A 13,609-nucleotide genomic window follows, 5' to 3' on the forward strand; every position below is an offset into this window, starting at 1 on the left:
ATCGCGGCGCACAGGCTCTGGACGCGCAGGCTCAGCGGCCATGGCTCACGGGCCCAGCCACTCTGCGGCATGTGGGATCTTCCCGGACCGGGGCATGAACCCATGTCCCCTGCATTGGCAGGCGGACTCTCAACCACTGTGCCACCAGGGAAGCCCCTCATTGTAGTTTTGATTTGCATTTCTCTAATAATTAGTGATGTTGAGCAGCTTTTCACGTGCTTCTTGGCTATCTGTATGTCTTCTTTGGAGAAATGTCTATTTAGGTCTTCTGCCCATTTTTGGATTGGGTTGTTTGTTTTTTTAATATTGAGCTGCATGAGCTGTTTATATATTTTGGAGATTAGTCCTTTGTCTGTTGATTTATTTGCAAATATTTCCTCCCATTGTGAGGGTTGTTTTTTCATCTTGTTTGTAGTTTCCTTTGCTTTGCAAAAGCTTCTAAGTTTCATTAGGTCCCATTTGTTTATTTTTGTTTTTATTTCCATTACTCTAGGAGGTGGATCAAAAAAGATATTGCTGTGATTTATGTCAAAGAGTGTTCTTCCTATGTTTTCCTCTAAGAGTTTTATAGTGTCTGGTCTTACATTTAGGTCTCTAATCCATTTTGAGTTTATTTTTGTGTATGGTGTTAGTGAGTGTTCTAATTTCATACTTTTACATGTAGCTGTCCAGTTTTCCCAGCACCACTTGTTGAAGAGACTGTCTTTTCTCCATTGTATATCCTCAACTCCTTTGTCATAGATTAGTTGACCATAGGTGTGTGGGTTTATCTCTGGCCTTTCTATCCTGTTCCATTGATCTATATTTCTGTTTTTGTGCCAGTACCATATTGTCTTGATTACTGTAACTTTGTAGTATAGTCTGAAGTCAGGGAGTCTGATTCCTCCAGCTCCATTTTTTTCCCCTCAAGACTTCTTTGGCTATTCAGGGTCTTTTGTGTTTCCATACAAATTTTAAGATTTTTTTTTTTTTTTTTTTTTTTTTTTTTGCAGTACGCGGGCCTCTCACCGTTGTGGCCTCTCCCGTTGCGGAGCACAGGCTCCGGACGCACAGGCTCAGCGGCCATGGCTCACGGGCCCAGCCGCTCCGTGGCATGTGGGATCTTCCCGGACTGGGGCACAAACCCGTGTCCCCTGCATCGGCAGGCGGACTCTCAACCACTGTGACACCAGGGAAGCCCAGATTTTTTGTTCTAGTTATGTAAAAAATGCCACTGGTAATTTGATAGGGATTGCATTGAATGTGTAGATTGCTTTGGGTAGTATAGTCATTTTCACAAAGTTGATTCTTCCAATCCAAGAACATGGTATATCTCTCCATCTGTTTGTGTCATCTTTGATTTCTTTCATCGCTGTCTTATAGTTTTCTGAGTACAGGTCTTTTGTCTCCTTAGGTAGGTTTATTCCTAGGTATTTTATTCCTTTTGTTGCAATGGTGAATGTGACTGTTTCCTCAATTTCTCTTTCTGGTCTTTTGTTGTTAGTGTATAGGAATGCAAGAGATTTCTGTGCATTAAAAATTTTGTATCCTGCAACTTTACCAAATTCATTGATTAGCTCTAGTAGTTTTCTGGTGACATCTTTAGGATTCTCTATGTGTAGTATCATGTCATCTGCAGACAGTGACAGTTTTATTCCTTCTTTTCCAATTTGAATTCCTTTTATTTCTTTTTCTTCTCTGATTGCCATGGCTAGGACTTCCAAAACTATGTTGAATAATAGTGGCAAGGGTACTTCCCTGGTGGCACAGTGGTTAAGAATCCACCTGCCAATGCAGGGACATGGGTTCGAGCCCTGGTCCGGGAACATCCCACATGCCATGTAGAAACTAAGCCCGTGCGCCACAACTACTGAGCCTGCGCTCTAGAGCCTATGAGTCACAACTGCTGAGCCCATGTGCCACAGCTACTGAAGCCTGCATGCCTAGAGCCCATGATCCACAACAAGAGAAGCCACCACAATGAGAAGCCTGCGCACTGCAACGAAGACACAACACAGCCAAAAAAAAAAAAAAAAATAGTGGCAAGAGTGGTCATCCTTGTCTTGTTCCTCATCTTAGAGGAAATGCTTTCAGTTTTTCACCATTGAGAATGATGTTTGCTGTGGGTTTGTCATATATGGCCTTTATTATGTTGAGGTAGGTTCCCTCTATGCCCACTTTCTGGAGAGTTTTTATCATAAATGGGTGTTGAATTTTGTCAAAAGCTTTTTCTTCATCTATTGAGATGATCATATGGTTTGTATTCTTCAATTTGTTAATATGGTGTATCACATTGATTGATTTGCATATATTGAAGAATCCTTGCATCCCTGAGATAAATCCCACTTGATCACGGTGTATGATCTTTTTAATGTGTTGTTGGATTCTGTTTGCTAGTATTTTGTTGAGGATTTTTTGCATCTATATTTATCAGTAATATTGGTCTGTAATTTTCTTTTTTTGTAGTATCTTTGCCTGGTTTTGGTATCAGGGTGATGGTGGCCTCATAGAATGAGCTTGGGAGTGTTCCTTCCTCTGCAGTTTTTTGGAACAGTTTGAGAGGGATGGGTGTTAGCCCTTCACTAAATGTTTGATAGAATTCACCTGTGAAGCCATCTGATCCTGGACTTTTGTTTGTTGGAAGATTTTTAATCACAGTTTCAATTTCATTACTTGTGACTGGTCTGTTTATATTTTCTGTTTCTTCTTGGTTCAGTCTTGGAAGGTTATACCTTTCTAAGAACTTGTCCATTTCTTCCAGGTTGTCCATTTTATTGGCATAGAGTTGCTTATAGTAATCTCTCATGATCTTTTGTATTTCTGCAGTGTCAGTTGTTACTTTTCCTTTTTCATTTCTAATTCTATTGATTTGAGTCTTCTCCCTTTTTTTCTTGATGAGTCTGGCTAATGGTTTATCAATTTTGTTTATCTTCTCAAAGAACCAGCTTTTAGTTTTATTGATCTTTGCTATTGTTTTCTTTGTTTCTATTTCATTTATTTCTGCTCTGACCTTTATAATTTCTTTTCTTCTACTAACTTTGGGTTTTTTTTGTTCTTCTTTCTCTAGTTCCTTTAGGTGTAAGGTTAGATTATTTGAGATTTTTCTTGTTTCTTGAGGTAGGCTTGTATTGCTATAAACTTCCCTCTTAGAACTGCCTTTGCTGCATCCCATAGGTTTTGGATCAGTGTGTTTTCATTGTAACTTGTCTCTAAGTATTTTTTTATTTCCACTTTGATTTCTTCAGTGATGTCTTGGTTATTTAGTAACGTATTGTTTAGCCTCCATGTATTTGTGTTTTTTACGTTTTTTTCCCCTATAATTGATTGCTAGTCTCATAGCATTGTGGTCAGAAAAGATGCTTGAAATGATTTCAGTTTTCTTAAATTTACCAAGACTTGATTTGTGACCCACTATGTGATCTATCCTGGAGAATGTTCCATGTGCACTTGAGAAGAAAGTGTAATCTGCTGTTTTTGGATGGAATGTCCTATAAATATCAATTAAATCTATCTGGTCTATTGTGTCATTTAAAGCTTGTGTTTTATTAATTTTCTTTCTGGATGATCTGTCCATTGGTGTAAGTGAGGTGTTAAAAGTCCCCCACTATTATTGTTACTGTCGATTTCCTCTTTCATAGCTGTTAGCAGTTGCCTTATGTATTGAGGTGCTCCTATGTTGAGTGCATATATATTTATAATTGATATATCTTCTTCTTGGATTGATCCCTTGATCATTATGTAGTGTCCTTCCCTGTCTCTTGTAACATTCTTTATTTTAAAGTCTATTTTATCTGATATGAGTGTTGCTACTCCAGCTTTCTTTTGATTTCCATTTGCATGGAATATCTTTTTCCATCCCCTCACTTTCAGTCTGTATGTGTCCCTAGTTCTGAAGTGGGTCTCCTGTAGACAGCGTATATATGGGTCTTGTTTTTGTATCCATTCAGCGAGCCTGTGTCTTTTAGTTGGAGCATTTAATTCATTCACATTTAAGGTAATTATCAATATGTATCTTCCTATTACCATTTATTAATTGTTATGGGTTTGTTTTTGTAAGTCATTTTCTTCTCTTGTGTTTCCCACTTAGAGAAGTTCCTTTAGCATTTGTTGTAGAGCTGGTTTGGTGGTGCTGAATTCTCTTAGCTTTTGCTTGTCTATAAAGCTTTTGATTTCTCCATCAAATCTGAATGAGATCCTTGCTGGGCAGAGTAATCTTGGTTGTAGATTCTTCCCTTTTATCACTTTACATATATCATGCCACTCCCTTCTGGCTTGTAGAACTTCTGCTGAGAAATCAGCTGTTAACCTTATGGGAGCTCCCTTGTATTTTATTTGTCATTTTTCCCTTCTTGCTTTCAATAATGTTTCTTTGTCTTTAATTTTTGTCAGTTTGATTACTATGTGTCTTGGCGTGCTTCTCCTTGGGTTTATCCTGCCTGGGACTGTCTGCGCTTCCTGGACTTGGGTGGCTATTTCCTTTCCCATGTTTGGGAAGTTTTCAACTATAATCTCTTCAAATATTTTCTCGGGTCCTTTCTCTCTCTCTTCTCCTTCTGGGACCCCTATAATGCAAATGTTGTTGCGTTTAATGTTGTCCCAGAGGTCTCTTAGGCTGTCTTCATTTCTTTTCATCCTTTTTTCTTTATTTTGTTCCGTGGCAGTGAATTCCACCATTCTGTCTTCCAGGTAACTTATCTGTTCTTCTGCCTTAGTTATTCTGCCATTGATTCCTTCTAGTGTATTTTTCATTTCAGTTATTGTATTGTTCATCTCTGTTTGTTTGTTTTTTAATTCTTCTAGGTCTTTGTTAAACATTTCTTGCATCTTCTTGATCTTTGCCTCCACTCTTTTTCCAAGGTCCTGGATCATCTTCACTATCATTATTCTGAATTTCTGGAAGTTTGCCTATCTCCACTTCATTTAGTTGTTTTTCTGGGGTTTTATTTTGTTCCTTCATCTGGTACAAAGTCCTCTGCCTTTTCATTTTGTCTATCTTTCTGTGAATGTGGTTTTCCTTCCACAGGCTGCAGAACTGTAGTTCTTCTTGCTTCTGTTGTCTTTCCTCTCTATAGTAAAATTTAGATAGACGATCATTTGTCCTCTGGAAACTTCCAGCAAGACTGGTTGTGTTATAGACAAACATGTTGACAGCTCACAAAATTAAAAAATAAATACAGAGTTGGGAGTGAGACAACTTCAGGTGGCCCAAAGGAGAGTCCAGACAAGAGTTCTCTCCCAAGCCTTTGGCCCTGAATTTTCTCCAGACAACCGTGGGTAGTTCTCATGTCAGCCTGTGATGAGGATACCAAAGTCCCGATCATTTATGGAGATCTGGGGCCCCAGCAGGGCTTCTCATGGCAGGAAAAGCTGGCAGATGTAGGCTCAGCTGCTAATCTCCACAATCCTTCTCGGAAAGACAGAAGAAGCAACTCACGCTCTTTAGACTTAGGTGTTCAGGCTGAACTTTCCAAAGAGCTCTGACCCTGCAGGGAAGCCAGGAGCAGCGGATCAACACTGTGATTAATAGGAAGCACAATCACCAAAAACCAAGGTTGACAGAGGAAAGCAGAAAGATCAGCATCTTCCTAGTTATTTCCTGAGGCTGGAGTTTACATAGGACATGACCCTCAGTCCAGACTGTGCTGAGAGGTCAGTAAGCCTGAACAGCAGTGAGGGGGGTTGGGTGGCTCCCAAAGATCCCCTCTCTCAACTGGAGCTGTCTGGGAGCCCAGGAAATGGCACTCAAAGGGATGAGAAAGGGGTGCATTCCAGGGTCTTGTTCTGGTTTGTTGATCAGAGTGGCAAGGCGGCCAGGGGCCTGCAGGGGAGCCAGCACAGGTTCACAGCCAGGGCCGAGTCCCTCGGGAGAGGGCCATGTAACAAACTGCTCACAGTCCCCCCCAAAGCACTGTGGGCCTCTGGCCCTGGAAGAACAGCACACTGACGCCTAGAGTGGGCTCTCGGGGGACAGCCAGGCTGCAGAGGCTACTCTGCTTCTTCCCAGCTGAGATGCCCTCAGCTCAGTTTCTGCATCTGCACAATGAAAATTTAACTACTTTCCTCCGAGGTGGGGTTCATTATGTCAGTATGCAAAAAGTGCTCATCCTGGTCAGTGCCCTGCATCTACTACACAGTGCAAAACCATTCAGGCTTAACAAACAATCCACACACCATCACACCAGCACAACTAGGCAGCTTTCACTGCCGCCAAGAACACTGGTCTCACTCCAAGCCCCCACTTACACCTGGCCCCCGGCTTCCTATAACACCAGTTAGAGCAGCAACTTCTTTGTTTTTGAAACACTTAAATAAAAAATCCCCATCCTGGACACCCATTTGGATCTCCTTCTCCTCTTTCCAACCCTAAAAGTTGAGTGCTTGGCTTTCGGACAGATCTGCTTTTCTCCTGAAGCCACCGGACCCCTAGATGATCTCATTGGGCTGCATGATCATAAATACCATGTACATCCAGTGGACGCAGAATCAGAAGACAGATACCCTACTGCCTACAGAACATCTCCACTTGGACCTTGCTACAGGCTGGGTTTTCCAGAAACAAACTGAGATGGAGTTTGGGGTGCAAGATGTTTATTAGGGATCACCTGTGAAAGGAAAGTGGAGGAAGCAGGGTGGTGCAGAGGGAGGTGAGCTGTGAGGCAGGCCTGGAAGAGCCGCTGACTGCCCAGCGAGGAGTGGGAGCCATGCAGTGAAGACTGCCCATCAGCAGTGTCCCGCATCAGACCCACCTTGCTCAGTCACCGATGCAGGCTGCCCTGGGAAGGGTGTAACCTCAGACAAAGTGGCTTTCTGTGGCCTGAGACTCACCGGAAGTTGTGGCCAGGTGGAGGCTATTTGCTGATTGCACTTCCGCAGCTGGGCAGCAAGTCCCTCCTCCAAGGGGGAGCTGGGTGAGCATCTCCAGGGCTGCCACACATTGTCCAGTGGCTATCTCAAACTCAGGAAATCTACAACCAACCCTTGATTTCGCCCCCCGCAACTTCTTCTCCCGTTTTTTTTTTTTTTTTTTTAAATCTCAAAGTGGCCAAGAGCACTATCAATTTGCTGAGGCAAAACCCCATGTCTCAGTATTGACTCTTCCTCAAATGCCCATGGGCAATCCATCTGCAAATTCTTTCAGCTTCACATCCAAGATATATCCAGATTCCAACCACTTCCCACCTCCTTCACACTGCTCCCTGGCCCAGCCCACCCCAGCATCGCCCCTATGGTCAGCTGCAAGAGCTCAGTAGCCCCTCCTACCCAACCAGTCCCTCTGCTCATCCTTCCTGATCTCTTTCCTATACACAAACTGGGTGATCTTTTAGAAATATAATCAGATTGCCTCATACCCCTGCTCAAAACCAGTCAATGGCTTCCATTTATGTTCAGAATGAAATCCGAATCCTTACCATGACCCAGGAGCGCTACATCATCTGGCCCATCTCTCTCTTCAGTGTCATCACCTTACTCTTCCCACGTGATACACCACTCCCCTCACCCCTCTCCAAACCTGCGCTGCCAACATAGGGGCCCCCGGGCACTTGACACATGGCTAGTTCAGACTGAGATGTGCGGTTAGTGTCAAATACACACAGGATTTTTAAGACTTGGGATGAAAAAGAGAATTAAAAGTTTCTCAAGAATTTTTAAAATAGTGATTATGTTGAAATGACAGTATTTTGAATATATTGGGTTAAAAAAAGTATTACTAATTTGATCCTTCATTTTTAAAAATACTCTTTGGAAATAAAGAAGGATCAAATTAGTAATACTAATACAACACACATGTGCCCTGTGTTATATTTCTATTGGACGGTGCTGCTCTAAGCCAGGGGTTAGCAAACTATGATCTGTGGGCCAAATCCTGCTCACCGCCTGTTTTTGTATGGCCTGTGAGCCAAGTACAGTTTTTATGTTTTTAAATGGTTGAAAATAAAAGAATAGTCATTTGTGACACGTGAAAATTATGAGAAGCTCAAAATTCAGTGTCCATAACAGAGTTTTATTGGAAAAGAGCCACAGTCACTTGTTCCGGATTATCTAATGGTTGATTTTGCACCACAGAAGCAGAGCTGAGTAGTTCCAACACAGACATCCTGGCTCATAAAGCCAAAAGTAATTACTATCTGGCTATTTACAGAAAAAGCTTGTCAACCCCTGCTCTAAACCCTTAGCTTACTGTATTTTTTTTCATAGAACATATAACCATTGCCTCTCCTCTTACATGATAACTTCGGCAAAGGCGTGTACTTTCTTCTTTTCTTTAGTGAATTGCTGCCAGCACCTAGAACAGTTCCTGGCACATATTAGGTGCTCTATAAATATTTGTTGAATCAATAAATTTTACAAATCTAGATTTCGGGTCCTGTGCAGGAAGCACCTCATTAATTAAAGAACATGAATCACTACTACTATAGCCTACTGTTTCTCAGTAGGTTACGCTAAGGTTAATTAAGACCCAAGCAAACCCACACATAATGAAAGGAAATGCTGACACATACCTGGTAACCTGCTGGGCCTGGAGACAGAGACCAACACTGTGGTAATGACCAGAGGAGCATAGGCTTTCAAAAAAAAATGCCTTATTTTAATAAATTCCATGAATTTTAATGAATTTTTGGCCCCTCTTACAAAGGAGAGGTGAAGCTGTCCCAGTTATCAAAAAATTCAAATCTGCTCTTCTTCAGCGGACTGCCTGTCAATGTGCTTTCATCCAGTGTGTCTCCCATGTTCTGGGAACCACTTCCTGGGTCAAATGACTCCGCTGCCTCCAGGAGCTCCATATCGCTTCCGTCTTCCTCAAAGGACTTCTGGAAAAGGTCATAGATCTTCCGCTGCTTTGGGTCCTTCACCAGAGGAAGAAAAGACAAAGACATCAGCACCCAGGCACCAACACTGACCCTCTCTCCACCACTGTGGGACCAGCTCAGTAAACTATTTATCACTCAAGCAGCCTCAATGCCTTTGTGTCTGGCTTCTTAGCTTCTCTGCTGCTTGCTGGGTAAAGAAGGAAAAACAAAAAACGAAAGGTTGTGAAAGCAACACAGGACCTGCTCTCACACTAATTTATGTTGGGAATGTTTTCTCCCTTCTAACTTTACAAATCAGTATTTCAATATTGAAACAGCTCCCAAGCCTTTCTCCACTAAGAGGTTAGTTAGGCTGTAATTCAACTCCCGAATTGGTGTGTTCAGCCACGGTTTATATCTAATTTTCAGAGTGGTTATAAAACACACACTTAACATATTGATAAGATACATGTACCTGTTTCTGACTACCCTAAAGTTACAAATGATCAAAATGCCCTCCAACTGCATCTATGCATTGACAACGACGGTGTAGTGCTAAAATCATGCCCAGCTGTTATGACCACAGCAGACGACGGGCTTGCTCTCACCCCTTTGCTGATCTCTCCTCTGTCTAAATTCCTAACCCTGGCCATCATTCAACCCAGAGGCACATATTCAGTATCTCCACTGACCTCCCACAGGTCCATAAAACTAAACCTGTCTAAAAACCACAACCATCTGTCATCTCATCTCCTACATCCCCAAAGCAGGTCCTGTTCCCTAGTTTTGATGGTCTCACACTATTCTCACAGTTTCCCTCACTTGCAATCACCAGGGCATCCTGACTCCGTATCTCACACATCAAACTGCATCAGGTTAGTTTCTCTGTTCCCTCCCAGATACTTCATAGGCAGGCTCTTTACTTGGGCCACATCGCTTTGTACCAGCCTGGATCTGCAATGGCTTCACTGCACTTCCCACCTCAGGCCTCTTCCCACGTCAACTGCTCACCGGTCTTTTCCAGGCTAATTTTTCCCTACAGACTATCCTCTAACAAGATTTTCCTATCACATCATTGGGCACCCCTGTGCCTACCTCATCAAGTCTAATGCTGCTTCCCTGGCTTTCCAGGCCCTTTGTAGTCAGGTCTCAACCTAACTGGCCACTATTTCTTTGCTTTCACAGAAGCCCTCCACACTGGTGAAGTGAAGTTCTTGAAAACTGATCCTGCAAGGACTCTAGATTATTCAATAATTTATACCCTACATTCTCTCGCCTTTCAGGATCCTAGCTATTCAGATGGGAAGTGACATTAAAGGTCATTAAGGTCAGCCGCATGTCCTCCTCTGTGATATCAGCTTTTGTCTGAGCAACTGCAAGGTCGAGGAAATGCCGCCCACAAGGCAGGCTACTCCAGGTAGAAATAGCTGTCTACGTGCATTTGAGGACGTGATGGCAATGCTATGTGCTAACTTGGAGCACGCATAACTAAAGGGAAGCAAGTTCCAAGACCAGACAATATTTCACTTCCCTTCCCAGCACGCGGGCAGACATGACCTCTTCTGCTTTTGGCTCCTATACAGGAGGCAACACTTTCTTTTCCTAATAGTTGATAGTTTTCAGCCCTATTTTCATTTTTTTAAGTGATATAATTATTAATCAAAATAAATATTGATAAACTCCATTTGTACTTTAGGCAGAAATTCTTTTTTTTTTAAATTAATTTATTTTTGACTGCATCGGGTCTTTGTTGCTGTGCGCGGGCTTTCTCTAGTCACGGAGAGCGGGGACTACTCTTTGTTGTGGTGCGTGGGCTTCTCGTCGCGGTGGCTTCCCTTGTGGTGGAGCACGGTCTCTAGGCGCACAGGCTTCAGGAGTTGTGGCTTGCGGGCTCTAGAGCACAGGCTCAGTTAGTTGTGGCTCGCGGGCTCTAGAGCACAGGCTCAGTTAGTTGTGGCGCACGGGCTCAGTAGTTGGGGCTCGCGGGCTGTAGAGCACAGGCTCAGTAGTTGTGGCGCACAGGCTTAGTTGCTCCGCGGCATGTGGGATCCTCCCGGACCAGGGCTCGAACCCGTGTCCCCTGCACTGGCAGGCAGATTCTGCGCCACCAGGGAAGTCCCTAGGCAGAAATTCTTCACTAATTCAAAGCAACCGAGGGTCAGGCCAGTATAAATAAATGAGTTATAAATAAACCTATTCTCATTAGTTGAGAATCCTTTAAAAATAAGGCTCTTTCATTTCAAAGGGTGCATAACAACCAAGGCTCTGTCAAAACAGTCACCATTCAACTGAATTAGACAGTTCTTCAAAAAGTTTAAAAGGAAGGTTGTTTTAAAATTGGCTTATTAATTATAGGGATAACTTATACCCTGTGTTTAAAAATACGATCTCCCGAGTCTTATTTATCCCAATAATTACATTACGAAGAAAGAATTTAGTTGCAAGCAAATGTAAATTCAAGATTATATCCTCATACAAGTCTTAGCATCACCTACAAGATCGTGTCGACCTGACTCAGCTTCCGATGCCCGGCAATTCCACGGGAAGGAGGTGGCAGTCAGCTTCCTGAAGCGCACGGCCGCCTTTCTATACGAGGCTCAGACCTCTGTCCGTGCTCTCATTAGAAATAACCCCCCAGGGGTCGCCCTCCATCAGGCAGGACCTCCCGAGTTCTCACCTTCCTTGTCAACCATCCGAGCAGGTGAAAGAAGACCAGCCTTTGGGAGTCTTTGCATCTCTGGCTCCTCTACCTTGTTTCATTGAAACGGAGGGGGAAGGGCTGTGGCAGCCATGGGGCTGGAGAGCTAAGCCAGGGCAGGCCTGCTGGGCCCGGGGCTGCCCTCTCCAGAGGCAAACAGGCCTCCTCTTAGCACCTCTGACAAGGCCCCACCTGGTCATGGAAGGATGCTCACCAGTCTCTTACTCTCCTTGACAGTGAGAGGGGCTGTCACACAGGGAATGCTGGCTGAGTCTGGAAGCCTTCCGCCTGGGCTGGCTTCAAGGGACCCATGACTGCGGGAGAGGCTTACTGCTCCGCAAGTCTCTGTTCACCCCTTTATAAAATGGGGAGACACTGAGGATAAGCTGCAGCAACAGAGGGGAAAATATGCTACATAGAAGCAGCACCCTATGTGAAACACTCCCCATTCTGCGCTGGGGACGTGTTCGCGTGGTGTTGCTATGTACTTTTTGCAACAATTCAGCTGTTGCCATGGGGCGTTTTCTGTCAGTTTCTTATGGCCTGATGGAAGAGGCAGCATTTGGAGGCCCTGGTTTTCGAGGACCTAGGAGGGCATGTCAGAAGCAGCAGGAGTTAATGCCAGCACTTCTCCATAAACGGATGCACACACACAGATTGACCGGAGAACGAATGCAGCCATCATTTTAGCTCCCCAGCTCAGGGAGGTCCCCAGGAGTGATTCACACCTTCCCGCTCAGGACCTCTGGACACCCCGGTGGCAGGGAGCCACATGCTGGCGTTACCTTGTAGAAACAATCTGCAGCTTCTGTCATTTCTGAAAAATTGGTCTCAGAAAGCCCGGCTTCACCCAGAACTTTAATCTTCTCTTGAATCAGGGGCCTGTTGGGGAGAAATGAGCTGCAGTGGAAACAACCTGCACAGAACCAGCAGACTGATTACAGCGAGACCAGCCCCTGTTCTTGTGAGACACGCTCACTGTTTCACATCTCTCCATATCTTCAGGCACAAACGCCCATCCTGAAATACTGACCTCCTCTCTATTGTAAACGGACCAAGTCAGGGCTCACATCGTCAGGCTCAAAATTCTTTCTACTGGAAGATGTGTAGGAAATAAATGCTACTGCAACAAAAATTTGAACCTGGTGCTGTTATGAGCTGCCCAATTAACAAATGCATTAACAGAGAGGGAAGTAGGGGCAACCCACACGCAAAATAAAGGTAAGATGCCTTAGTCATAATGCTGGAAACAGAGACAGGTAGTGGGAACTAATGAGATAATCAAGAAACAATATGAGGAAGGGGGAAATGGAACTGGGGAGGGAGCATTTGGGGAGTTTTTGCCTAAGTAATGGACATGAAACCCCAGAGTTAAAAATCTGACCCCATCTCTGCTAAGGAAGCACTACATGGCCCAGGGTGAGCCACCTTCCCCCGATGGCCCAGCAGCAGCACTGTAAGATGTGGCCTTACGGTACCAGCACACCTCACAAGGGGGTCACGGGGGCAGTCTCCCTGCCTCAGCAAATGCCTTCACGTCTGGGAACAGAGTGTTTTACAAACAAAATTCCACCTACATTTCATCCCAATAAGTTCTCCTCCCTTGTCTCAGGTCAGTGGGAGGAGCCACATCCCCTTATTCCTACAGGATTTCCTCATGGCCCCTGCAGCCACCAGTTAACGCTGTGCAGGAGGTCAAACAGGGTCATGAGGACAGGGGGAGCGCACCACTAGGTCTTCTGTGTGGATCCCTGGAGACCTGCCCCAAAGCAGAGGCTCTTAGGGAGCAAAGGAAATATGTCATCGGTGTCAACCCAACTGCCTGGCCAGCCAGGAGCCTCACCAAAGGTAGTCATCAGCCGTGCCTCTCGCCACCAGGTAGTGGATGCCCACGGAGCTCGACTGTCCGATGCGGTGCACCCGGTCCTCAGCCTGCATCAGCACCTGCGGGGCGGGGATCGGGATGCATGTTGGTCAAGGCTGGAAGCTGCATAGCCCACCACAGCAGGTGGCCTCTTGCCCAGAGCCTCACCACAACCCTTCCTCCTCACTGCGTGTCATGTGGCAGGGGGCCTGCAAGTCTCTGTCCACAAACGGTCTGTCATCTGACAAAAGGGAGAAGCAAACACAATACTGGTCAGCA

The 13,609-nt window shown here is 44.5% G+C and overlaps 1 protein-coding gene across 1 annotated transcript in view; it reads right to left on the minus strand.

Moving 5' to 3' along the window:
- Positions 1-8,575: 8,575 nt before the first annotated feature.
- The window catches only part of SMARCAL1 (SNF2 related chromatin remodeling annealing helicase 1), a gene marked incomplete at its 5' end in the record, with an annotated part of 50,650 nt that continues 45,616 nt past the window's right edge, over positions 8,576-13,609 (minus strand). The window contains 3 exons of the mRNA XM_079709888.1: positions 8,576-8,825; positions 12,252-12,348; positions 13,310-13,410. Coding sequence (XP_079566014.1) covers positions 8,607-8,825; positions 12,252-12,348; positions 13,310-13,410 — 417 coding nt within the window. The 3' untranslated portion in view covers positions 8,576-8,606. The remainder of the gene's footprint in view (positions 8,826-12,251; positions 12,349-13,309; positions 13,411-13,609) is intronic.

This window comes from Hyperoodon ampullatus, assembly GCF_949752795.1.
Source record: "Hyperoodon ampullatus genome assembly, chromosome: 8".
Taxonomy (NCBI): domain Eukaryota; kingdom Metazoa; phylum Chordata; class Mammalia; order Artiodactyla; family Ziphiidae; genus Hyperoodon; species Hyperoodon ampullatus.